The sequence below is a fragment of the Pogoniulus pusillus genome, chromosome 37, assembly GCF_015220805.1.
Source record: "Pogoniulus pusillus isolate bPogPus1 chromosome 37, bPogPus1.pri, whole genome shotgun sequence".
Classification (NCBI taxonomy): Eukaryota; Metazoa; Chordata; class Aves; order Piciformes; family Lybiidae; genus Pogoniulus; species Pogoniulus pusillus.
This window is the reverse complement of record NC_087300.1, coordinates 8151767-8179544: the sequence shown is the minus strand read 5'-3', so window position 1 is coordinate 8179544 and position 27778 is coordinate 8151767. Positions and strand designations below refer to the sequence as shown.

The 27778-nt window shown below is 50.6% G+C and overlaps 1 protein-coding gene across 5 annotated transcripts in view; it reads right to left on the bottom strand.

Moving 5' to 3' along the window:
* HIVEP3 (HIVEP zinc finger 3) overlaps nucleotides 1–27778 on the bottom strand; it is a 497619-nt gene that overhangs the window by 27770 nt on the left and 442071 nt on the right. For all 5 annotated transcript variants that reach the window (XM_064172675.1, XM_064172676.1, XM_064172677.1 and 2 more), the window contains one exon: nucleotides 24090–24265. In XM_064172675.1, coding sequence (XP_064028745.1) covers nucleotides 24090–24265 — 176 coding nt within the window. The remainder of the gene's footprint in view (nucleotides 1–24089; nucleotides 24266–27778) is intronic.

Genomic DNA, 27778 nt, shown 5'->3' with positions numbered 1-27778 from the left:
ACCCAAACAAACAAAATGCAGAAACAAAACCAAATCCAACAAAAAACCCCAAAGTCAATAAAAAAAGACACAGAAAACAAAAAACAACCAAAAGAACCCAACCAAAGCCAAAACCCAACCAAAAAAGCCAAACAAAACCAAAACCAACCAACAAACCCCAACCAAACCCCAAACAAACCCAAAACCTAACAAACAAAAATCACAAACAAACCCAGCCAAAAAAAAACCCCAAATCCAACCAAGACCAAAACCCAACCAAATAAACCCAACCAAAACAAAACCAACCAAACAAAACCAAACCCAAACAAACAAAAAGCAGAAACAAAACAAAAACCAACAAAAAAAATCAAGCAAAAGAAAACCAACCAAAAAAGACACAGAAAACAAAAAACAACCAAAAGAACCCAACCAAACCCAAAACCCAACCAAAAAAGCCAAACAAAACCAAAACCAACCAAAAAACCCCAAACAAACCCCACCAAACCCAAAACCTAACAAACAAAAATCACAAACAAACCCAGCCAAAAAAAAACCCCAAATCCAACCAAGACCAAAACACAACCAAATAAACCCAACCAAAACAAAACCATCCAACCAAAACCAAACCCAAACAAACAAAAAGCAGAAACAAAACCAACACCAACAAAAAGAAGACACAGAAGACAAAAAACCCCCAAAAGAACCCAACCAAAACAAAACCAACCAAAAAAGCCAAACAAAACCAAAACCTAACAAACAGAAATCACAACCAAAACCAAAACCAGCCAAAAAAAACCCCAAACCCAAACCCAACCAAAACCAAAACCCGACCAAAACCAAACCCAACCAAAACCCAACAAAAAAAACCCAACCAAAACAAAGCCAACCAAATAAAAACCCAACCAAGCCCAAAACCTAACATACAAAAATCACAAACAAAACAACACCCAACCAAAACCAAAACAAAACCCAACCAAAACCAAACCAACCAAAAAACCCCAACCAAACCCAACCAAACCCAAAACCTAACAAACAAAAATCAAAACAAAACCCAACAAAAAAAAACCCCAAACCCAACCAAACCCAAAACCCAACCAAAGAAACCCAAACAAAACAAATGCAACCAAAAACACCCCAACCAAACCCAAAACCTAACACACAAAAATCACAAACAAAATCAGCCACAAAAACCCCCAAATCCAACCAAGACCAAAACACAACCAAATAAACCCAACCAAAACAAAACCAATCAAACAAAACCAAACCCAAACAAACAAAAAGCAGAAACAAAACCAACACCAACAAAAAGAAGACACAGAAGACAAAAAAACCCCAAAAGAACCCAACCAAAACAAAACCAACCAAAAAAGCCAAACAAAACCAAAACCTAACAAACAGAAATCACAACCAAAACCAAAACCAGCCAAAAAAAACCCCAAACCCAAACCCAACCAAAACCAAAACCCAACCAAAACCAAAACCCAACCAAAACCCGACCAAAAAAAACCAACCAAAACAAAACCAACCACAAAAAAACCCAACCAAGCCCAAAACCTGACACACAAAAATCACAAACAAAACAACACCCAACCAAAACCAAAATAAAACCCAACCAAAACAAAACCAACCAAAAAACCCCAACCAAACCCAACCAAACCAAAAACCTAACAAACAAAAATCAAAACCAAAACCCAACCAAAAAAAAACCCAAACTCAACCAAACCCAAAACCCAACCAAATAGACCCAACCAAAACAAAACCAACCAAAAAACCCCAAACAAACCTAACCAAACCCAAAACCTAACAATCAAAAATCACAAACAAAACCAGCCAACCAAACCCAAAACCCAACCAAAAAAATCAACCAAAGCCAAGCAAAAAACCCCAAACAAACCCAATGCAAAACCTAACAAAAATCACAATCAAAACCACACCCAACCAAACCCAAACCCAACCAAACCCAACCAAGACCAAAATACAAACAAATAAACCCACACAAAACAAAACCAACCAAACAATACCAAACCCAAACAAACAAAAAGCAGAAACAAAACCAAAACCAACAAAAAAAAACTCAAACAAAAGAAAACCAACCAAAAAAGACACAGAAAACAAAAAACAACCAAAAGAACCCAACCAAAACCAAAACCCAACCAAACCCAAACCCAACCAAAACAAAACCAACCAAAAAAAAACCCCAACCAAACCCAAAACCTAACACACAAAAATCACAAACAAAACCACCCCCAACCAAACCCAAACCCAACCAAATCCAACCAAAACCAAAACCCATCCAAAACAACCCAACAACCAAAACCCAACAAAAAAAAACCCAACCAAACCCAAAACTTAACACACAAAAATCACAAACAAAACCACACCCAACCAAAACCAAAACAAAACCCAACCAAAACCAAAACCCAACCAAAAAACCCAACCAAAACAAAGCCAACCAAAAAAACCCCAACCAAGCCCAAAACTTAACACACAAAAATCACAAACAAAACCAAACCCAACCAAACCCAAAACCCAACCAAATAAACCCAAACAAAACAAAACCAACCAAAAAACCCCAAACAAACCCAACCAAACCCAAAACCTAACAAACAAAAATCACAAACAAAACCAGCTGAAAAAAAACCCCAAACCCAACCAAACCCAAAACCCAATCAAATAAACCCAAACAAAACAAAACCAACCAAAAAAATCAACCAAACCCTAGCAAAAAAACCCAGACAAACCCAATGCAAAACCTAACAAACAAAAATCACAATCAAACCCACACCCAACCAAACCCAAACCCAACCAAACCCAACCAAAACCCAACCAAAACAACCCAACAACCAAAACCCAACAAAAAAAACCCCAACCAAACCCAAAACCTAACACACAAAACTCACAACCAAAACCATCCCCAACCAAAACCAAAACAAAACCCAACCAAAAGAAAACCAACCAAAAAACCCCAAACAAACCCAACCAAACCCAAAACCTAACAAACAAAAACCACAACCAAATCCCAACCAAAAAAAAAACCCCAAACCCAACCAGACCCAAAACCCAACCAAATAAACCCAAACAAAACAAAGCCAACCAAAAAACCCCAAACAAACCTATCCAAACCCAAAACCTAACAAACAAAAATCACAACCAAAATCACACCCAACCAAACCCAAACCCAAACCCAACCAAACCCAAAACCCAACCAAACCAATCCAACAACCACAACCCAACCAAAAAAACCCCAACCAAACCCAAAACCTAACACTCAAAAATCACAATCAAAACCAAAACCCACCAAAAAAAAACCCCAAACCAACAAAAAAAAATACCCCCACAAAACCCAAGCCAAAACCCAACCAACAAAGCAGCAAACAGGATACAGAAATTCCTCTTCACACTTTCTTACAAGCTTCAGCTGAGGACTGAGGTCCCTCTGCTGGCATCCTGCTAGCCAGGGTCCCCATGTCCCTGAGCTGGGTGGGAGCACAGAAGAGCTTCTCTCAACCTCTCTGGGTAGTGTAAGTAAATCACTAAGCAACTCTTCACTGGAGCAGAGAGCTGCCTGTGGTGCCCTCACAGCTCAGCAGTGCCATACCCACCCAGCTGCCAGCTTTGTGTCTCTCTAGCCCAGCAGTTATTGCTTTAGTCCATTGCATACAAAATGGAACAGCTCCAGCAGGACAGAGCCAGAGAGCCAAAGGCTGACTCCAGAGCCTGCTGTGCCCCCAGCCAGGATGTGGATCTGAAGGGACACAATATTTCAGCCTGCAGCAGAGGAGGCTCAGGGCAGAGCTCATTGCTGCCTGCAGCTGCCTGCAGGGAGGCTGGAGCCAGGTGGGGTTGGGCTCTGCTGCCAGGCAGCCAGGGACAGAAGAAGGGGACAGAGGCTGAAGCTGTGGCAGGGCAGGTTGAGGCTGGATGTTGTTAGGAAGTTGTTGTCAGAGAGAGTGATTGGCATTGGAATGGGCTGCCCAGGGAGGTGGTGCAGTGCCCATCCCTGGAGGTGTTTAGGAGGAGGCTGCAGGAGGCTCCTGGTGCCATGGGTCAGTTCATGAGGAGGTGTTGGGTGCTAGCTTGGACTCCATGATCTCAGAGGTCTTTCCCAACCTGGCTCATTCTGCAGTGTGGATTTCTCTAACAGTCATGCAGCAAAACAGCTCCAATAAGATTCATTCTTTGCTTTATTCCCAGCTCCATGCTCAAACCCCCTTAGCCCCACGGTCAGGATGCTCTGGCAGGAGCTCAGGTCCTTGCTCTCAATCAGACCTTTCTGTCTCCACTTCGGAGCAGGAGCTTTGCAGTGGCTCCCAAGACACCCAGACACCTGCTCCAGTGGACACCTCCAAATGAGGAAGAACTGCTTGGCTGTAAGGGTCCCAGAGCCCTGGCACAGGCTGCCCAGAGAGGTCACCTTGAGTCACTCGTTTTAAAGACAAAATCTCTTTCACCCTGAAGCATCCAAACAAGTCCAAATTGTGGCCTCATGGAATTGGAATTCAATTTTGGACCAAATGAGCAAAGAGACAAACTGCCTCAGCCTGCTGAAACCCAACCCTGCTGCTGCTGCCTGTCCTGCACAGCACATCCTGGCTGGCAGAAGTGTCCCAGCTTCTCTTGGATGCCACAGCAAAAGCCCTCACTGCTTTCTCTCCAGGTGGTAAACAACACAGCAAAGGAGCCCAAGCGAAGCTCTGGTGTGGCCAGGGGGTTGTTGGCTAACCCAGGGGCTGTGGCACCTCAGGAGCTCAGCTGTGACCCCCATGGTGGGGGGGGGAAAGGTCCACCAGGCACTGTGGCACTGCCACATAACCCAAACAGGCTCATCAATCCCCTGTGCCACATGAACATGGCCTGGGTTACACGGGGAGGCAGGGGGATGCTGCTCAGTGCCATGCTGGGGGCAAGGCTGCAGGCACCTTGCACCCAAGGGAAGGGCTCTGCTCCCCAGGGGGCACCTGGGCCACTTTGGCGACACACACAGCACCTCCTGCACTGTCCCTGTGCAAGGCAGCACCATGGCTTCTCCTCTTCCTCCACCATGGCTTCTCCTCTTCCTCCACTACAGCTTCTCCTCCTCCTCCACCATGGCTTCTCCTCCTCCTCCACCATGGACTCTCCTCTTCCTCCACTAAAGCTCCTCCTCTTCCTCCACCATAGACTCTCATCTTCCTCCACTATAACTTCTCCTCTTCCTCCACCATGGTTTCTCCTCTTCCTCCACCATGGCTTATCCTCTTCCTCCACTATGGACCCTCCTCTTCCTCCACTATGGCTTCTCCTTTTCCTCCACTATGGCTTCTCCTATTCTTCCACCATGGCTTCTCCTCCTCCTCCACCATGGACTCTCCTCTTCCTCCACTAAAGCTCCTCCTCTTCCTCCACCATGGACTCTCATCTTCCTCCACTATAACTTCTCCTCTTCCTCCACTATAGTTTCTCCTCTTCCTCCACCAAGGATTCTCCTCTTCTTCCACCATAGATTCTCATCTTCCTCCACTATGGCCTCTCCTCTTCCTCCCCCACCCATGCCTGAGCTGAAGTCACTGCAGGGGAAATGCCAACCACACCCTGCACAAACGAGTTCATGCAAAGCACCCAAGGGCCAGCTCACAGCACCTGTTGCTCTCTTTCCCCTTCTGTTTTCTCCTCTTTCCTTCATTCCCCTTTGCTTAGACAAGGCAGTAGCCACACTGATGAACAAGATAAGCCTGCCAAGCCCTTGGTGCACACCCCCCAGGCATGGTCTGTCCATGCACAGCACCCTGCCTGCATCCCAGGAGGAGATTCCAGCCACAAAGGGATGCTGTCAGCCTTTCAGGGAAGGGAGACTCTGCAGACCAGATTCTCATCTGCCCTAAGGATGTCCCATTTTAAGGGAGTTAAAAGCTCAGTTGGGAAGCAGAGTTCTCACCTCAGGAGCTGTTTGGAGGGCAATGATTTTATCTTCTCAGGGTTCCTAGAATCACAGAATCAGGCAGGTAGGAAGAGAGCTCCAAGCTCAGCCAGCCCAACCTAGCACCCAGCCCTGCCCAACCAACCAGACCATGGCACTAAGTGCCCCAGCCAGGCTTGGCTGCAACACCTCCAGCCACACAGACTCCACCACCTCCCTGGGCAGCCCATTCCAGTGCCAATCACTCTCTCTGCCAGCAACTTCCTAACAATATCCAGCCTAGACCTGCCCTGCCACAGCTTCAGGCTGGAGCCCCTTCTTCTGGCCCTGTCTGCCTGGCAGCAGAGCCCAACCCCACCTGGCTACAGCCTCCCTGCAGGCAGCTGCAGGCAGCAATGAGCTCTGCCCTGAGCCTCCTCTGCTGCAGGCTGCACCCCCCCAGCTCCCTCAGCCTCTCCTCACAGGGCTCTGCTCCAGGCCCCTCCCCAGCCTTGCTGCCCTTCTCCAAACACCTTCCAGCACCTCAACATCTCTCTGCAATGGAGGAGCCCAGAACTGGACACAGCACTCCAGGGGTGGCCTGAGCAGTGCTGAGCACAGGGGCACAAGAACCTCCCTTGTCCTGCTGCCCACACTGCTCCTGAGCCAGCCCAGGATACCACTGACTCTGCTGCCCACCTGGGCACTGCTGCCTCCTCTGCAGCTCCTCTCTGCCAGCACCCCCAGCTCCCTCTCTGCCTGGCTGCTCTCAGCCAATTTGGCCCCAGCCTGTAGTGCTGCTTGGGGTTGTTGTGGACAAAGTGCAGAACCTGCACTTGGCCTTGTTCAATCTCATCCCCTTGGCCTCTGCCCACCCATCCAGCCTGGCCAGGGCCCTCTGCAGGGCTTTGCTACCCTCCAACAGCTCCACAGCTGCTCCTAGCTTGGTGTCATCTGCAGACCTACTGATGCTGGACTCAATCCTCTGGTCCAGATCATCCATAAAGGTATTGAACAGGACTGTGCCCAGCACTGCTTCCTGGGGCACACCACTGGTGCCAGCTGCCAGCTGCATGTGGCACCATTCACCACCACTCTCTGGGCCCAACCCTCCAGCCAGTTCCTGACCCATATCAGAATGAACCTGTTCAAGCCACAAGCTGCCAGCTGTGCCAGGAGCCTGTTGTGGCAGACTGTTCTTCCAGTTTGTGTTTTTACACCCCCTTAATTAATGCCAGCAGGACTAAATGCTATAAAATTTAGACCACTTCAGCTAAGACAAAGCTGGATGTGACTCCTGCAAGCAAGAACTCACAATTACTTGCTGCCTTGCAGAGGTCTGGCTTCCAACTTCCTCATCACAACCAAAATCCACATGGCTTTGCTTCCTTGGAAACAGTGGGGAAATACAGAGGAAGGAGCAAGAGAGAAAGGAGCAGGCAGAGAGGGAGGGTGGATGGAAATAGCTGAGCAGTTGGATTGAATCCCAGGTGGGAACTGATCCTCACTAGGGGTTGACTACCAAAACCTTCACAGATCTGAAGCCACAGAATCACAGTTCCAACCCCCCCTGCCATGGGCAGGGACACCTCTCACCAGCACAGGTTGCTCATCCAGCCTGGCCTTGAACACCTCCAGGGAGGTTGTGGAGCACAGAAGCACCCAATGTGATCAAAAGAGGTTGTGGAGCACAGAAGCACCCAATGTGATCTTTGATCACATTGGGTGCTTCTGTGCTCCACAACCTCCCTGGGCAGCCTGTGCCAGGGTCTCACCACCCTCAACCTGTGCCAGGGTCTCACCGCCCTCACCCACAACAATTCCTTCCTCACCTCCACTCTCTGTTTCCCCTCTCCCAGCCCAAAGCCATTGTCCCTCATCCTACCACTCCCATCCCTTGTCCAAAGTCCCTCCTCAGCGCTCTTGGAGCCCCTTCAGGGATTGAAAGCCTGTTCTAAGGTCTACCTGGAGCCTCCTCCAGCCTGAACAACTCCAACTCTCCCAGCCTGTCCCCATAGCAGAGGTTCTCCAACCTCTGGTCATAGAATGACAAAATCCCAGAGTGGTTTGGGTGGGAAGGGACCTCAAAGGTCATCCAGTTCCAACCTCCCTGCAGGGACACCTTCCACTAGCCCAGGTTGCTCAAAACTTCATCCAGCCTAGGCTTAAACACTTCCAGGGATGAGATGTCCATAATTTCATGGGCAACCTGTGCCAGTGTCTGACCACCCTCAGAGCAAAGAACCTCCTCATCTCTCCAAGCTCTGGCTGCATTTGCACTCAGGAACCAGTGGAAGTTGTGACCTCACCCCAGCTGCTGCTGCGTTGGAGGAGCACAGGTGGCATCAGCACAGCTCTTTCTCTCTCTGCTTATGACTGTCTATTATGGGCTGCTTAAGCTCTTCTTATGTTGTGAGGTCTTATTCTGGACTTAAAGCAGCTTAAATGCTTGTGTTGTTTTGAGAAAGCTCAAAGTCTCCTGTTCCAAAAGCACTTAAAGCAGCTTAAGAGGGACAAAAGCGATTCCCCAGAGCCACTGGCAGAGGGGAATTAACCTCTCAGAATAGCCATTACCATGGCAGAGGTGGCAGGGCTAAAGCCAAGTGCAGACAAGAGGAAGGTAAGATTCTGGGGGGGAATGACCCTGATTTTGGGGGAGAATGACCCTGCCTGTACTGGGCACATCTCATCTTTCTCTTTCTATGTAATGGGAACAAATGAACCCTGAGCAGCCTGACCTAGCTGGAGGTGTCCCTGCTGCCTGCAGGGCAATTGGACCAGATGCCCTTTGAGGGTCACTTCCTAGGCAGTGCAATCTGAGACTCTGTGAAAAACAACCCCAACAACTGCCCAACTGCAGGAGCTCAGTGTCCAAGGCCACACAAACACCTGCAGCTTTCCAGGAGCACTTTCAGATTCCTCTTGAACATGCCCAAGGAGGGCAGCAGCTGCTGTGCTGCTGTGAGACACACACACAGAGCAGGCACTGGCCAAAGCTCCCCATGGCAGGTGCTGTGAGTGCCTCCAGGGATGCACAGACCTTACAGGCCTGGGCAGGGGGTAATGGCACAGTCACAGAGTGTCAGGGACTGGAAGGGACCTCCAAAGCTCAGCCAGTCCAACCCCTGCCAGAGCAGCAGCACCCAGAGCAGAGCACACAGCAACACAGCCAGGTGGGGGTTGAATATCTGCAGAGAGGGAGACTCCACAGCCCCCCTGGGCAGCCTGTGCCAGGCTCTGGCAGCCTCACAGGGAAAAACATCAGCTCCTGCCACCAGGCAGCTCATGGAGTTTTGTCTAAGGCTTTTGAGCCTTTCCATGGAATCAGAGGATGCTTTAATTTGGAAGAGACATTTACCCACTCCACCCTGCCTGCAGGCAGCAGGGACATAGAATCACAGCATCACAGAATGTCAGGGGCTGGAAGGCACCTCCAAAGCTCAGCCAGACCAAGCCCTGCCAGAGCAGGAGCACCCAGAGCAGAGCACACAGCAACACAGCCAGGTGGGGCAGCCTGTGCCAGCCTCTGGCAGCCTCACAGGGAAAAATTCCTCCTCATGTTTCCATGGAGCTTCCTCTGCCTCAGCTTCCACCACTGCCCCTGGTGCTGGCACTGGCATCCCCCAGCAGAGCCTGGCTCAGCCTCCTGCCACTCACCTGCACACATTGAGAACCATTGCTGAGGTCACCTCTCAGCTCCTCTGCTCCCAGCCCCCAGCCCCAGCTCCCTCATGCTCTGCTCCTAACAGAGCTCTTCCATTCCCTTCATCCTCTCTGTGGCTCTGTGCTGGACTCTCTCCAGCAGTTCTGTGTCCCTCTGGAACTGAAGGAGCCAGAACTGGGCACAGTGCTCCAGGTGCAGCCTCACCACATTGGCTGCCCCAGCAAGGTAATGACTCTCCAGGTGAGACTCATCAGAAGGAAAACATTAAACTGAACTCACTTCAGATTTCAGGGGTTAAAAAATCTTATCATTTGTTATACTTTTTTCACCTAAAGGTTAAAGAAGAGAATTTCAACTCCATGAGGGTCAAGCAGGACAAGTGCAGGATCCTGCACCAAGGGAGGACAAAGCTGCTGCACCTCTAGAGGGGAAAGGGGACCTGCTGGGAAGCAGCTCCATGGAGAAAGGCCTGGGGGTGCTGGTGGGCAGTATCCATCAGGCAGCTGTCTGCCCTCATGGCCAAGAAGGTCAGTGGGCCATGACTCCATGGAGCATGGCCAGCAGGTGGAGGGAGGTTCTCTTCTCCTCCCTCTCTGTTTTGTCCTCATGAGGACACAGCTGGAGTGCTGAGTCCAGTTCTGGGCTCCCCAGATCAAGAGGGACAGCAGAGAGGGTTCAAAGGAGGATACAAAGCTGCTGAGGGGCCTGGAGCAGCTCTCTGAGGAGCAAAGGCTGAGAATCAGGGTCACAGAATTAACCAGGGAAAAGCCCTTCCAGATCATGGATCCAACCTATCACCCAACACCTTCTCACTAGCTAACCCCTGGCACTAGGTGCCTCACCCAGCCTCCTCTCCAACACCTCCAGACAGCCCTGGGGCTGGTGAGCCTGGAGAGGAGCAGCCCCAGAGGGGATCTGAGCAGTGCTCAGCAGGAGCTAAAGGGTGGGGGCAAGGAGATGGAGCCAGGCTCTTGTCAGTGGTGCCCCAGGGACAGGACAAGGGGCACTGGGCACAAACTGGAACCCAGGATCCCAGGATGTTAGGGGTTGGAAGGGACCCAAAGAGATCACTGAGTCCAACCCCAGGAGGTTCCATGTGAACAGGAGGAGAAACTTCTTTGGTGTGAGGGTGCTGGAGGCCTGGGGCAGGCTGCCCAGAGAGGTTGTGGAGTCTCCTTCTGTGGAGAGCTTCCAAACCCCCCCCGGCCATTGTGCTGCTGGGCAAGCTGCTGGGGGTGCCCTGCTGGAGCAGGGGGCTGGGACTGGATGAGCTCCAGCAGTGGATGGAAGCTGCAGCACAGGAGGTTCCAGCTCAGCACAAGGGCAACTTCTTGGCTGGAAGGGTCCCAGAGCCCTGGCACAGGCTGCCCAGAGAGGCTGTGGAGTCTCCTCCTCTGGAGCCTTCCCAGGCCTGTCTGGATGTGTTCTGTGTGCCCTGAGCTGGATTGTGTGGTCCTGCTGTGGCAGGAAGGTTGGACTGGATGATCTCCTTGGGTCCCTTCCAGCCCCTTATGTCCTGTGATCCTAGGATCCTGTGAGGATCCTGTGAGGATCCTGTGATCTCCAGGGGTCCCTCCCAATCCTCACCACTCTCTTGACTCTGGGGTTGTGTGATTTACACATCCAGGCTGCCTGCATCAACACAGCCTATCAAATTTCTGCCCCCTTCTGGGTCAAGCCTATCAGCTTGGACTCAGCCTACACTTAATCCTCCAGAAAGGAACCTGGGTTGGATTTGCAGATTTCCAAACACAGGGAACTGGCAGATTTGCCACTGAGGTTTGTACTCAGACTTAAGCACTGTTGAAAGTACATTAACAGCCAACATTCCACTTGAATTTGCCAGTCCTGTGCCTCCAGCCCTCAGTGCTTTCATTTTCACCCTTCCCTTGTACACTGAGGAGCGTTTTTTGCTCATCTCCTGGCTGCATCTTTTGTTTTCATCTCCTGCCTGCACCACTGTGGCTTTCTGTGGTGCCAGCAACACATCTCCAGCCACATTGTGTTAAGGGAGCAGGCAGCAAGCTCATGAGGATCATAGAGACACAGAATGGGTTGGTTTGGAAGTGACCTCCGAGATCATCCAGTCCCAAGCCCTCTGCTATGGGCAGGGACACCTCTCAGCAGTACAGGTTGCTCAAGACCTCATCCAACCTGGTGCTGAACACCTCCCTGGGCAACCTGTGCCAGGGTCTCACCACCCTCAACCTGTGCCAGGGTCTCACCACCCTCAGCCTGTGCCAGGGTCTCACCACCCTCACTCTCAATGATTTCTTCCTCATCTCCACTCTCACTCTCCCCTCTCCCAGCTCAAAGCCATTGTCCCTCACCCTGCCACTCCCAGCCCTTGTCAAAAGTCCCTCTCCAGCTCTCCCAGAACCCCTTCAGGTACTGGAAGGCTGCTCTAAGGTCTCCCTGGAGCCTTCTCTTCTCCAGGCTGAACAGCCACAACTCTCCCAGCCTGTCAGGATAACTCTGTCCCCATGAGATAGCTCTGTCAGGATAACTCCATCAGGATAACTCTGTCCCCATGGGATGACTCCATCAGGATAACTCCATCAGGATAACTCTGTCCCCATGGGATGACTCCATCAGGATGACTCTGTCCCCATGGGATGACTTGGTCAGGATAACTCTGTTCCCATGGGATAGCTCTGTCAGGATAACTGTCCCCATGGGATGACTTGGTCAGGATAACTCTGTCCCCATGGGATAGCTCTGTCAGGATAACTCCATCAGGACAACTCTGTCCCCATGGGATGACTCTGTCAGGATAACTCTGTCCCCATGGGATGACTCCATCAGGATGACTCTGTCCCCATGGGATGACTTGGTCAGGATAACTCTGTCCCCATGGGATGACTCCATCAGGATGACTCTGTCCCCATGGGATGACTCTGTCAGGATAACTCTGTCCCCATAGGATAGCTCTGTCAGGATAACTCCATCAGGATAACTCTGTCCCCATGGGATGACTCCATCAGGATGACTCTGTCCCCATGGGATGACTCTGTCAGGATAACTCTGTCCCCATAGGATAGCTCTGTCAGGATAACTCCATCAGGATAACTCTGTCCCCATGGGATGACTCTGTCAGGATAACTCTGTCCCCATAGGACAGCTCTGTCAGGATAACTCCATCAGGATAACTCCCTATGGGATGACTCTGTCAGGATGACTCTGTCCTCATCCCATTGGAGCTTTGCAACATCCTAAGGAGCTGGGGACACCGAAGCCTCCTCTCAGCAGTGGCTCCATAGGGACCCTCAAACCTTTTCCCTCTTCCCAAGCTCTAAGGAAGGTCCCCAGCAGTCCCAGGCACATTCTGCAGCTCCACAGCAGTTAATTCTTTAAAGCTCTCTGCCAGTTAGATCTGCTCTGGAGTTTCCAGAGGAGGCTTTAGCAGGGCACTGAGTCTGCTGGAGCAGGAATAACAACAATAAACTCTGCAGCCATAACCTTGCCTGTAGGGGCTGGGGGAGGGCTGGGGGGTGGAGGGGGAATGCATTTAATATATTAACATGTTCAATAACCCCAGTGCCTGTCATGTGCTGATTTAAGGAGCTGCAAAACTAATTTACTGAAGGAAGACTATGGCTGAGGACATGAAGAAGTCTGGTGTCTGGAAGGTGTGAGTGGACCAGACTATCAAAAGGAGCTCTTCAGCCAGCAGGCTCTGGTGTCCTTTACACCAGCACCTTTTAAATGAATTGCAGGCTCTGTGTCCCTTCTGACCTCCAAGCAAAGGCAGCAGCAGCAAGCACCAAGCAGCTCCACACACTCTGCTCAGATACAGAATGGCTCAGGGGGGAGAGCCTGGCGTGAGCCTGGACCAGAGCAGGAAGGAGCTGTGGTAGGGAGAATAGAATCACAGAACCATAGAATCAGGCAGGGTTGGAAGGGAGCACAAGGAGCAGCCAGTCCCAACCCCCTGCCATGCCCAGGGGCACCCTACCCTAGAGCAGGCTGCACACAGCCTCAGCCAGCCTGGCCTCAAACACCTCCAGCCATGGGGCCTCAACCACCTCCCTGGGCAACCCATTCCAGCCTCTCACCACTCTCCTGCTCAACAACTTCCTCCTCACCTCCAGGCTGAGGATGCACAGGAGGGCAGCCAATGTGCCAGCACCACCACATCCCATTTCCCCCCCAATTTTCCAACTCATTTCCCTCTTTTCTTTTTTCCTTTCCCTTTCCCAAGGAAGATGGAGACAAACTCTTCTCAGTGGTGTCCAGTGACAGGACAAGGAGCAATGGACCCAAAGTGGAACCCAGGAGATTCCACCTAAACCTAAGGAAAACATTCCTCCCTTGGAGCTCAGGACCAGGCTGCCCAGGGAGGTTGTGCTCCAGCTCTGCAGGCATCCCAAAACCTCCTGCATGTGTTCTGGGGGGGATTTACTCCAGGGGGTCCTGCACCAGCATGATCCCCAGAGGCCCCTTCCGACCCCCACCAGCCTGGGATGCTGTGGTCCTGTGAAGTCACCCAGGAGGAGTGGCTGAGCTTCCCCGCGGGGGCTGGAGGCGAGTGCCAAGGGGAGGCTCTGGGTCCTCTGTGCCAAGGAGGCCAAGGAGCAAAGCTTCCCTGCCCTCCCTGACGGGACAAGGAGCAGGCTGCGAGCGCTGCTGCATTGCCTTCCTGGCAAGCAAGCAAGGAAGAAGCTGCTCTGAAACGACCTCCTGGAGGCTACTGCTGCAGCGGAGGAGGAGACACCTCCTGGGACAGGCACTTCTGGAGCTGGCCCAGGGGCGCCGGAGCAGAGCAAGGCTCGGGCAGCCCTCACCGCGCAGGCTGCTGCGGGAACTGCAGCGAAGCAGAGCAGGCACAACCCAAAGCAGCCTCAGAGGGATCCGGTAATAATGAGATAAGGAATTGAGTAATAGAGAGAATAATAATCGATTAATAATGAGAAAAGGAATTGAGCAATAAAGAGAATAATAATCGATTACAAATGAGAAAATGAATTGAGTAATAAAGAGAATAATAATCGATTATTAATGAGAACAGGAGTTGAGTAATAATAATAATAATAGATTAATAATGAGAATAGGAATTGAGTAATAAAGAGAATAATAATCGATTACTAATGAGAACAGGAGTTGAGTAATAAAGATGATGATGATGATGATAATAATAATAATAATAATAATCGATTACTAATGAGAACAGGAGTTGAGTAATAGAGAGAATAATAATCGATTAATAATGAGAATAGGAATTGAATAATAAAGAGAATAATAATCGATTAATAATGAGAATAGGAATTGAGCAATAAAGAGAATAATATTCAATTAATAATGAGAAAAGGAATTAAGTAATAAAGAGAATAATAATCAACAAATAATGAGAAAAGGAATTGAGTAATAAAGATAATAATCGATTACTAATGAGAATAGGAATTGAGCAATAAAGAGAATAATAATCGATTACTAATGAGAACAGGAGTTGAGTAATAAAGATGATGATAATAATAATAATAATAATAATAATAATAATAATCGATCAATAGTGAGAATAGGAATTGAGTAATAAAGAGAATAAAAATCGATTACTAATGAGAAAAGGAATTGAGCAATAAAGAGAATAATAATCGATTAATAATGAGAACAGGAGTTGAGTATTAAAGATGCTAATAATAATAATAATAATAATCGATTAATAGTGAGAATAGGAATTGAGTGATAAAGAGAATAAAAATCGATTACTAATGAGAAAATGAATTGAGTAATAAAGAGAATAATAATCGATTAATAATGAGAATAAGAATTGAGCAATAAAGAGAATAATAATCGATTAATAATGAGAACAGGAGTTGAGTAATAAAGATAATAATAATCATAATCATAATAATCATAATAATCGGTTAATAGTGAGAATAGGAATTGAGTAATACAGAGAATAATAACCGATTAATAATGAGAACAGGAAATGAATAATAATAATAATAATAATAATAATAATAATAATAATAATAATGGTAACAATAACTGATTAATAATGAGAATAGTAACTGATTATTAATAATAACAACAATAATGATGATAATAACAACATTAAAATACCATTCTAGCAATAACAAAAGCCAGTACATGATTATCCTGTTCTATATCTTATATCTAATAAACATAGGATACGAAAAGCATTAACAAATTAGTAATAACCAATTATTAGAATGATGATAATGGTAACAGTCTTATTAATGATAATGATTCTACTCTGTTCTAGCACTGTGAGATAGGCAACATAAGTCTAAATACAGTAAAAATATGGATGGGTAGTAATAATAGGAAGAAATTATTAATAGAGATTATTAACAGTTATAATTATTAATAATAGCTGTTAAATAACTAAAAATAAATAAGCTCTTAACAGTTAGCATTAAGAATTATTATTTATTCAGTAAAAGTGAAATAATTATTTATTAATAATTGCTTTTACATCAGTTATTAATTACTAATTCGCATTTTTGCATTTAATACTGTTGTTTTATTAATAATTATTAACTTTATTAATACTATCAATTATTTTCCATTAACTATTATTAATTAATCAATGACCGTCTATTAACAATTATGTATTGGTAATATAAAATTAATGACTAACTAACAATAATTATTATTAATGATATCAGTTAATGATAACTGTTAATAACTGTTTATTATTATTACTCGTCCATATCCATAATAATATGCATGGGTTATTAATAATAATAAATTTGAAGTAGTTATTGTTAACAGTTATTATTAGTAATAACAGATAATAAATACAAACAAATAAAAGAAGTTGAGTTAGCATTAATAATAATTAAATATTAAATAAAAGTAAATAAAAATTATTATTAATATTTTTTGCAGTAATTATTAATTAGTAGTTAATGTATTGTATTATCATTAATTAATAAATAATATTTTAATTATTAAAGTTTATTATTAATTAATAACATTAATATTATTAATTAACATACATTTACTATTAATAAATAAGCAAATATCGTTAATTAATAATTATTTATTATTAAGTTATTATTAATAATATGAAATATTTATTAGTTATTAAATAAAGTATTTTTATTAATGCTAACTGTTAAAGAGAGCTACTAATAATTGCTTATTATTATTACTCATCCATATCCGTAATCATAATGGTGGGTTATTAATAGTTATTATTAATAGCTATTACTGTTATTATTAACAGTTAGTATTAAAAAAAGCTATTAAATAAATAAAAATAAATAAAATAAGTTACTAACAGTTAGATTAATAATTATTAATTATTAAACAAATGTAAGTAGAATAATTTTTATTTATTACCAAATATTTTAACATTAGTTATTAATTAGTAACTAGCAATTTTATTATTACTATTACAAATTTTTATTATTAATTAATAACATTATTAATATTATTACTTAATTTACATTAACTATTAATAATTAAGCAACTATCATTTGCCAATAAGTATTTATTAACACTTGATTATTAATAGCATAAAATAATCATCAGTTATTAAGTAAATAAATTATTATTACTTATAAATATTAATAATAGCTATTAATAATAGCGTATTGTTATCGCCACTATCAATTTAATTATTAATATTACTATATTTTATTATTGATGAATAACATAAATATTCCTTCATTTACATTCACTATTAATAATTAAGCAACGGTCGTTTACTAATAAGTATTTATTCACACTTGATTATTAATAGCATAAAATATTCATTAATTATTAAATAAAACAATTATTATTAACGATAAATGTTAATAATAACTATTGATAATAGCTTATTATTATCACCACTCATCCATACCCATAATCATTAATATTATTATTATTAGATAAAAATCTAAACTAGAAATGATGATGATGATGATGATGATGATGATGATGATGATGATGATGATGATGATGATGATGATGATGATGATGATGATCACACTGCCAACCCCCCTTCGGTTCCGTAACCCCAAGGCACAGGCAGAGAGCAGCAGCAGTGAGAAAGGAGCCCCCAGGGAGAGCTCTTTCGCCCGGGAGAGTTTCCCCAGCTCTCGGATTCCCCAGGGTGGGAAGGGCCCGGGAGGGGAGGCAGAACTTAAGCAGGTGCAGACCTCATTAACGTAACAATAACTCCCCCCCAGCTGACTGCTCCCAGCCTGCTTGAGACTTAGAGCTTAGACCATGCTGGAGAGAGCAGCCGTAGGCGGCATGAGGACAGCTCCGCAGGCATCCCCCGGCAGGTTGCACGGAAGGCTTCAAATGCCCTTTGCAAAGCTGATTTCTACCAGAGCCTTATCTCAGCTCCTCTGCTTGCAGCCCAGAGCTCCAGCTTCTTCTCCCCCCTGCAGCCCAGAGCTCCAGCTTCATCTTCCCCCTGCAGCCCAGAGCTCCAGCTTCTTCTTCCCCCTGCAGCCCAGAGCTAGAGCTTCTTCTCCCCCCTGCAGCCCAGAGCTCCAGCTTCTTCTCCCCCCTGCAGCCCAGAGCTCCAGCTTCATCTTCCCCCTGCAGCCCAGAGCTCCAGCTTCTTCTTCCCCCTGCAGCCCAGAGCTCCAGCTTCTTCTTCCCCCTGCAGCCCAGAGCTCCAGCTTCTTCTCCCCCCCTGCAGCCCAGAGCTCCAGCTTCTTCTCCCCCCTGCAGCCCAGAGCTCCAGCTTCTTCTCCCTGCAGCCCAGAGCTCCAGCTTCTCCCCCTGCAGCCCAGAGCTCCAGCTTCTTCTCCCCCCTGCAGCCCAGAGCTCCAGCTTCTTCTCCCCCTGCAGCCCAGAGCTCCAGCTTCTTCTCCCCTCTGCAGCCCAGAGCTCCAGCTTCTTCTCCCCCCTGCAGCCCAGCGCTCCAGCTTCTGCCCCTGCAGCCCAGAGCTCCAGCTTCTTCTCCCCCCTGCAGCCCAGAGCTCCAGCTTCTTCTCCCCCCTGCAGCCCAGAGCTCCAGCTTCTTCTCCCCGCTGCAGCCCAGAGCTCCAGCTTCTTCTCCCCCCTGCAGCCCAGAGCTCCAGCTTCTTCTCCCCCTGCAGCCCAGAGCTCCAGCTTCTCCCCCCTGCAGCCCAGAGCTCCAGCTTCTGCTCCCCCCTGCAGCCCAGAGCTCCAGCTTCTCCCTCTGCAGCCCAGAGCTCCAGCTTCTTCTCCCCCCTGCAGCCCAGAGCTCCAGCTTCTCCCTCTGCAGCCCAGAGCTCCAGCTTCTTCTCCCCCCTGCAGCCCAGAGCTCCAGCTTCATCTTCCCCCTGCAGCCCAGAGCTCCAGCTTGTCCTCCCCACTGCAGCCCAGAGCTCCAGCTTCTCCTCCCCACTGCAGCCCAGAGCTCCAGCTTCTTCTCCCCCCTGCAGCCCAGAGCTCCAGCTTCATCTGCCCCCTGCAGCCCAGAGCTCCAGCTTTTCCTCCCCACTGCAGCCCAGAGCTCCAGCTTCTCCTCCCCACTGCAGCCCAGAGCTCCAGCTTCTCCCCTCTGCAGCCCAGAGCTCCAGCTTCTGCCCCCTGCAGCCCAGAGCTCCAGCTTCTTCTTCCCCCTGCAGCCCAGAGCTCCAGCTTCTTCTCCCCCCTGCAGCCCAGAGCTCCAGCTTCTTCTCCCCTCTGCAGCCCAGAGCTCCAGCTTCTTCTCCCCGCTGCAGCCCAGAGCTCCAGCTTCTTCTCCCCCCTGCAGCCCAGAGCTCCAGCTTCTTCTCCCCTCTGCAGCCCAGAGCTCCAGCTTCTTCTCCCCTGCAGCCCAGAGCTCCAGCTTCTTCTCCCCCCTGCAGCCCAGAGCTCCAGGTTCTTCTCCCCCCTGCAGCCCAGAGCTCCAGCTTCTTCTCCCCCCTGCAGCCCAGAGCTCCAGCTTCTTCTCCCTGCAGCCCAGAGCTTCAGCTTCTTCTCCCCCCTGCAGCCCAGAGCTCCAGCTTCTTCTCCCCCTGCAGCCCAGAGCTCCAGCTTCTGCAGCCCAGAGCTCCAGCTTCTTCTTCCCCCTGCAGCCCAGAGCTCCAGCTTCTTCTCCCCCTGCAGCCCAGAGCTAGAGCTTCTTCTCCCCCCTGCAGCCCAGAGCTCCAGCTTCTTCTCCCCCCTGCAGCCCAGAGCTCCAGCTTCTTCTCCCTGCAGCCCAGAGCTCCAGCTTCTTCTCCCCCCTGCAGCCCAGAGCTAGAGCTTCTTCTCCCCCCTGCAGCCCAGAGCTCCAGCTTCTTCTCCCTGCAGCCCAGAGCTTCAGCTTCTTCTCCCCCCTGCAGCCCAGAGCTCCAGCTTCTTCTCCCCCCTGCAGCCCAGAGCTCCAGCTTCTTCTCCCCCTGCAGCCCAGAGCTCCAGCTTCTTCTCCCCTCTGCAGCCCAGAGCTCCAGCTTCTTCTCCCCCCTGCAGCCCAGAGCTCCAGCTTCTGCCCCTGCAGCCCAGAGCTCCAGCTTCTTCTCCCCCCTGCAGCCCAGAGCTCCAGCTTCTTCTCCCCGCTGCAGCCCAGAGCTCCAGCTTCTTCTCCCCCCTGCAGCCCAGAGCTCCAGCTTCTTCTCCCCCTGCAGCCCAGAGCTCCAGCTTCTCCCCCCTGCAGCCCAGAGCTCCAGCTTCTGCTCCCCCCTGCAGCCCAGAGCTCCAGCTTCTCCCTCTGCAGCCCAGAGCTCCAGCTTCTTCTACCCCCTGCAGCCCAGAGCTCCAGCTTCTCCCTCTGCAGCCCAGAGCTCCAGCTTCTTCTCCCCCCTGCAGCCCAGAGCTCCAGCTTCATCTTCCCCCTGCAGCCCAGAGCTCCAGCTTTTCCTCCCCACTGCAGCCCAGAGCTCCAGCTTCTCCTCCCCACTGCAGCCCAGAGCTCCAGCTTCTTCTCCCCCCTGCAGCCCAGAGCTCCAGCTTCATCTTCCCCCTGCAGCCCAGAGCTCCAGCTTTTCCTCCCCACTGCAGCCCAGAGCTCCAGCTTCTTCTCCCCCCTGCAGCCCAGAGCTCCAGCTTCTTCTTCCCCCTGCAGCCCAGAGCTCCAGCTTCTTCTCCCCTCTGCAGCCCAGAGCTCCAGCTTCTTCTCCCCTGCAGCCCAGAGCTCCAGCTTCTTCTCCCCACTGCAGCCCAGAGCTCCAGGTTCTTCTCCCCCCTGCAGCCCAGAGCTCCAGCTTCTTCTCCCCCCTGCAGCCCAGAGCTCCAGCTTCTTCTCCCTGCAGCCCAGAGCTTCAGCTTCTTCTCCCCGCTGCAGCCCAGAGCTCCAGCTTCTTCTCCCCCTGCAGCCCAGAGCTCCAGCTTCTGCAGCCCAGAGCTCCAGCTTCTTCTCCCCGCTGCAGCCCAGAGCTCCAGCTTCTTCTTCCCCCTGCAGCCCAGAGCTCCAGCTTCTTCTCCCCCTGCAGCCCAGAGCTAGAGCTTCTTCTCCCCCCTGCAGCCCAGAGCTCCAGCTTCTTCTCCCCCCTGCAGCCCAGAGCTCCAGCTTCTTCTCCCTGCAGCCCAGAGCTCCAGCTTCTTCTCCCCCCTGCAGCCCAGAGCTAGAGCTTCTTCTCCCCCCTGCAGCCCAGAGCTCCAGCTTCTTCTCCCCCCTGCAGCCCAGAGCTCCAGCTTCTTCTCCCCCCTGCAGCCCAGAGCTCCAGCTTCTTCTCCCTGCAGCCCAGAGCTCCAGCTTCTCCCCCTGCAGCCCAGAGCTCCAGCTTCTTCTCCCCCCTGCAGCCCAGAGCTCCAGCTTCTTCTCCCCCTGCAGCCCAGAGCTCCAGCTTCTTCTCCCCTCTGCAGCCCAGAGCTCCAGCTTCTTCTCCCCCCTGCAGCCCAGAGCTCCAGCTTCTGCCCCTGCAGCCCAGAGCTCCAGCTTCTTCTCCCCCCTGCAGCCCAGAGCTCCAGCTTCTTCTCCCCCCTGCAGCCCAGAGCTCCAGCTTCTTCTCCCCCCTGCAGCCCAGAGCTCCAGCTTCTTCTCCCCCCTGCAGCCCAGAGCTCCAGCTTCTTCTCCCCCTGCAGCCCAGAGCTCCAGCTTCTCCCCCCTGCAGCCCAGAGCTCCAGCTTCTGCTCCCCCCTGCAGCCCAGAGCTCCAGCTTCTCCCTCTGCAGCCCAGAGCTCCAGCTTCTTCTCCCCCCTGCAGCCCAGAGCTCCAGCTTCTCCCTCTGCAGCCCAGAGCTCCAGCTTCTTCTCCCCCCTGCAGCCCAGAGCTCCAGCTTCATCTTCCCCCTGCAGCCCAGAGCTCCAGCTTTTCCTCCCCCCTGCAGCCCAGAGCTCCAGCTTCTCCTCCCCACTGCAGCCCAGAGCTCCAGCTTCTTCTCCCCCCTGCAGCCCAGAGCTCCAGCTTCATCTTCCCCCTGCAGCCCAGAGCTCCAGCTTTTCCTCCCCACTGCAGCCCAGAGCTCCAGCTTCTCCTCCCCCCTGCAGCCCAGAGCTCCAACTTCTGCTCCCTGCAGCCCAGAGCTCCAGCTTCTGCCCCCTGCAGCCCAGAGCTCCAGCTTCTCCTTCTGCATCCCACTGGGGGCTTGCAAAGCTGCAGAGCAGGAAAAGTGTCCTAATGCATCAGGGCACAAACCAACCTACTCTCATGTGCCTGCAAAGTGAATTGTGAAACCCCTACCCCAGTCCTGCAGACCTCCTGGATCTCTGGATCACACTCCAGGACCACCAGCAAGGATTCTGGAAGCAGACTTTGAACTGCTCCCTCGCTCAGCACACGTGGCTGAGCTTTTCTCCCTCTTCAGTCACTCTCCCAAAGGTCCTTGTGTCTCCAGCAGCAAAGCAAGCAGCTTTCACCCAAGTGCTGCAGAGGTCTGTGGGGTGCAGCCATGCCCACAGGACACAGCCCACAGGACACAGCCCACAGCACTGCCACCCCCTTCCAGCAAAGGGCCACTGGCATGCAATTCCACCTTGCCATCATGCAACTACCTGCCCTGCAATGCTGATGTGGGGAAGTTCTACCCCTTCATGCAGGCACAGAGAGAGTTTTGCATTGAAATCCCAACCCTGGGTTGGGTTTGGTCGTTGGATGTGGGTTTCTTTTGAAGGAAGCATTTCCATGCTCCCTCCCTCATGCAAGTTCCCTGCAAAGCTGAAGAAGGGAAGTCCCTCGGAGGCAAAGGAGTGTTTGCAATGTGCAATCAGCACAGTCAGCACTGATGGTTCATGTGCTTCCAGGGAGCAGGGATGAAGAGCAAAGCAGCCAGAGAGATGGTGAGGAGGATGGTTTGGTCACAGCATCCTGACCAAAAGCCCTACAGAAGCATGGTGGAGAGCGAGGTGAAGTGAGGGAAGAGGTGGAATGGATTCACCTCTGGAAGGCAAACCTCAGAACAAAGTGACACAAGCAAGAGGGAAGGAGAAAGAAAATTAACCAGAGAGGGCTCCAGGCTGGGGGATGAGGGAGGGAGGGGAAAGAATCATCACTCAGATCTGCTGCATGTCTCTGACAAGAATTTGGCCTCAAACTCAGTATCACTTCCCCATGCTCCCATACGTGCCAGTGCTTACCCACAGGTCGCTACCCAGAGATCGCCACCAGCTTCACCAGCAAAGCCCTCACCCAGCAGCTGCCAGCCTGAACCACCCAGGGCTGGGGACGCTGGCATGTCCTGGGGAAGTACATGGTCCACACAGCACCCAGGGCCTCCTCCCCACACCCCTGCTGTGTCAGTTCCTTGGGCAGCACTGGCCTTTGGGGGGTGATGCTCTCCTTGAGCAGCTACCTCTCCCATGAGTGGCGTCTGCTGAGACGGAGCTGCAGAGCGTTCGCGGAGCAAGGAACTCCACTCGACCCCTTCATTGCAAGGCTTGGTGCAACCAAAGATGGAGAGGAGGTCTGTCAAACCCATGGTGCCAGACTCTTCTGAGAAAGGGACCTGGGCACCCCTGGCACTTCTGACAATTCCCCCCACAGTCTCTTGGAAGAGACTTTCTCTTTGCAGGTGGTTTTGCACCTTCCTGCTAGAGCTCTCTCGCTGAGGCCATGATGGAGGTGTCTTGCAAAGAATATCTGGTGGTGGTGGTGAGGCTGTGGGGGATTCATGGCTAAATGGTCTGAAATGGAGACCCTTAGAGACAAAGCCTACTGATGTGATCCAGAAAATGTGGAAGCTCCATGCAGGATGAGGATGTGTAACGCAAAGAGGTCTCGAGAGCACTGGAGCCAAAGAGCCACCCAAAGCCTGCCCTCCAGGTGCTCAGGCAGGGATGTGCTCCTGAGGCCAGGAGCTCCTGCTGTCACTTTGGGGTGCTTTGGTTTATAAATCCCTAGTGCTGAAGCTGCACCTCAGGATCATTCCCTTGAAGAAGCACAGGGAGGATGGCACAGATTCCATAGCGTCATAAAGGCACAGAATGGTTCGGGGTTGGAAGGAACCTCCATGATCATCCAGCTCTAACCCCCCCCTGCCATGGGCTGGGACACCTCCCACTAGCCCAGGCTGCTCAAAACCCCATCCAGCCTGTCCTTGAACACCTCCAGGGAGGGCACAACCTATTCCAGCACCTCACCACCCTCACTGCCAAGCGCTGCTCTGCCGCACACCCTTCACCACGCCGCTCATCCGAAACCTCCAGCCGGGCGCGAGGCTCCCTCTTTCATCCCCCTCCTCCCTCCAACTCCTGGGGTTAAGCTTTTCCCTTCCCCTTTTCACCAGCACCCCGGAGAAGGTTTGGAAGTGGAGATGCTGAGGAGAGGAGCTAGGAGCTGGCTGTGTCTCTTACCTTTGGTTTTAAAAGCAAAGTTACAGTACTTGCAGACGTACGGCCTGACGTCTGTGTGCGTGCGAATGTGCTTCTTCAGCATGCTGGGTTTCTTGCAGCGAATTCCACACTCCTCACATACATACTTCCCTCTTCCACGGCCTCGCACATACACATACTCTTCGTTTGATTTGTACCTATGAGCAACAGGTGTCAGGGTAATAAAAGAGAAGATTCCCACCTTCCAAAGTCAGCACAACCTCCCCGGCGTGGCGCAGCGCTCGCCGCTGGTACCCGCCAGCGTTCCGGAGGGATGGGGACTTGCACGGAGTTGTAGGATCACAGAATGGGTTGGGTTGGAAGGTAGCTGTAAGGCTCAGCCTGTCCAACCCTTCTGCACTCAGCAGGGACATCCTCCACTAGAGCAGGTTGCCCAGAATTCTGTTGAGCCTTGCTTGGAATATCTCCAGGGATGAGGCCCCAGCCACCTCCCTGGGCAACCTGTTGCAGTGTTCCAGCACCTTCCTGGTGCAGGACTTGTTCCTAATATGCAATCCAATCCTCTGCTCTAGGTTGAAGTTGTTGTCCTTTGTCCTGTCCTTGCAAGCCTTTGCAAACAGTTCCTCTGCAGCCTTCCTGCAGCCCCTTTCAGGTACTGGCAGGCAGCTCTAAGGTCTCTCCCTGGAGCCGTCTCTTCTCCAGGCTGAACACCCCCAGCACCCTCAGCCTGTCCCCACAGCAGAGCTGCTCCAATCCCCTGATCATTTTTGTGGCCTCCTCTGGACCCACTCCATCAGCTCCATGTCCTTCCTATATTGAGGGCTGCAGAGCTGGATGCAGTCCCCCAGGTGAGGTCTCACCAGAGCAAAGTGGCAGAATCACCTCTCTGGATCTGGCCACACATCTTCTGATGCAGCCCAGGATGCCACTGGCCCTCTGGGCTGCAAGCTCACACTGGCTATGTTCAAAACATCTGCACAAGCTTTCTGCCCAGGTGCCTGTTGGCTCTTCTGCAGCTGCCTCTCTGTGCAGACAAACAGCCCAAAGGCTGAGGTAAGCCCCAGGGCCACCCAAAGGTCCTGGTTTGCCCTGCCCTCAAGTCCAGCACTTGGAATGCTCTGAGCAAGACCTGCCACAGTCCAGCCTGGCTGCCTGAACCAGCCTCTGCTGTGGTTTAAGGCAAGCCCTGTCTGTCGCTGTGCCATGCAGTGCTGGGAGATCCACCCCAGCCACAGCCCTTGGGAGCCAGCCCCTGCCAACCCTGGGAGCCTGCGACGCCACAGGGGCAGTTGTGTCCCCTGCACGGACACGAGAGGCGCGGAACGGGCACGGGGAGGGGAGAAGGCTCTGCTGGAGAGGTTGTGCTGCTCTGCTGTGAACCCTGCCTGGCACTCAGCAGCACTTCATGCTCCAAGGGAAGGAGACTGCTCACCCTCCCTCCCCATGGCTCACTCTTCTTCATCGCTGGTTACCCTCCCCCACCACTGGTCACTTTTCTTCACCATTGGTGACCCTTCCTCACCACTGATCACCTTTCCTCACCACTGATCACCTTTCTTCACCACTGATCACCTTTCCTCACCACTGATCACCTTTCTTCACCACTGATCACCTTTCCTCACCACTGATCACCTTTCCTCACCACTGATCACCTTCCTTCACCATTGGTCACCTTCCTTCACCATTGGTCACCCTCTTTCACCATTGGTCACCCTCCCTTGCTACTGGCCACTTTCTCTCACCATTGGTCACCTTCCTTCATGTATAGGGTTAACACTCCTGGGGGAGTGACCCTGAACCTGACCCTAGGGGTCTCGGCCCCTCCTCAGGGGTGGGCCACACTCCAGGTGATGGTTAGCCCACTCCCCCCACTTCCTGTGGTATAAAAGACAGGAGCTTTCCTGCTTCTGGGTCTTTTTCTCTCTCTCTCTCACTTCGCTCCCCTTCTTAGGTGCATTGGTCGGGATTCGAACCTGAGTCTCCTGCATGGCAGGTGAGAATTCTACCACTGAGGCAAAGTTCCTGTCTCATGGCTGGTATGGTCACCCTCTCTCACCACTGGTCACCTTCCCTCAGTACTGGTCACCCTCTCTCACCACTAGTCATCCTCCCTCACTGTTGGTCACCTTCCTTCACCATTGGTCACCTTCCCTCACCACTAGTCACCCTCCCTCACCATTGGTCACCTTCCTTCACCATTGGTCACCTTCCTTCACTATTGATCACCTTCCTTCACCATTGGTCACCTTCCCTCACTATTGGTCACCTTCCCTCACCACTGGTGACCCTTCATCACTATTGGTCGCCCTCTCCCACCACTGGTCACCCTTCATCACTATTGGTCACCCTCCTTCACCACTGGTCACCCTCCTTTACCATTGGTCACCTTCCCTCACCACTGGTCACCCTCTCTCACCACTGGTCACCCTCTCTCACCACTGGTCACCCTCTTTCACCACTGGTCACCCTCTCTCACCACTGGTCGCCCTCCCTCACCATTTCTTTTCTGCCCACACACCAGGGCACAGGGAAGGCTACATGATGGGGGGAGGGAGAGGTTGAAAATATCTGTGAGCCTGAGACAAATCACTCAGCCTCCTGCTGCCTAGCAAATGGAGCTGTAATTTCCTGTCCTTGCAGCACAAGAACAAGGTAACAGCAAATTGGTCCCCTCAGGTTTTTAAGAGGCAGGTTTTTGATGCAGGGCACTTCTTGCAACTCATTTTTCTGTTGTTTTTCTTTCTCCAGTAAAACTTCTGTCAGGTCTTCAGCAATCTCCAAGCATCCACCTTTGACAACCAGACCTCCTAAAGCACCTTAATAGGGCAGCCAAAAACCACCCAGCACCATCAGGCACCTTTCAATAGCTTCCCAATAAAAACCTCTTCCAAAGCAGAACGGTGAGAAAACAGCAGCCAGGGCAGAGAGACACTGAAGAGAAGCAGCAGCAGCAGCAGCAGGAGCAGCTTGAGAGCATAAATAAGAGAAGGTTTGGTAAATCCTAAAATAGTATGGAAATTATGGGGGGGGGAGGGGAAATAAATCACTTCCCACTGAGTGAAAGTGCACAGAGGCCACGAGTCCAGCCCTGAGCTGGCAGGATGCTAATGGCATAGTCTGCACAGGATGCCTCCAAACCACATCCCAGCTACCCACAGGTGTGGATGTAAGAGCAGGGAAGTCTCATTGCATGGACCCCTGCAGCATGCAAACATAGAACTGGTTGAGCTGGGAAAGCTCTCCAAGATCATCCAGTCCAAGCATCAGCCCAGCACCACCACAGCCCAGCACCACCATGGCCACCAAACCATGGCTCAAGTGCCATGGCCACAGCTTTCTTCAACACCTCCAGGCATGGGCACTCTAACACCTCCCTGGACAGCCTCTGCCAATCCCTGAGCACTCTTGCACCAAAGAAATTGTTCCTTACCTCCAACATAACCCTTCCCTGGCACAGCTTCAGGCCATTTCCTCTCCTTGTATCACCTGATCCTAAGGAGCAGAGCCCAACCCCCATCTCCCTGCAGGTTCCTTTCAGGGAGCTGTAGAGAGCAATGAGATCTGCCCTCAGCCTCCTCTTCTCTGGGCAGGATGCACCTGGCCTGGGCTCAGTTTCACTCCTTTGGGCAATTTCAGTCCTAGCTGGGTGTTTAAGGGACCTGCTACAGTAATCTTCCTGGGTGCCATCTGCTGCATGTTCTGGACTAAAG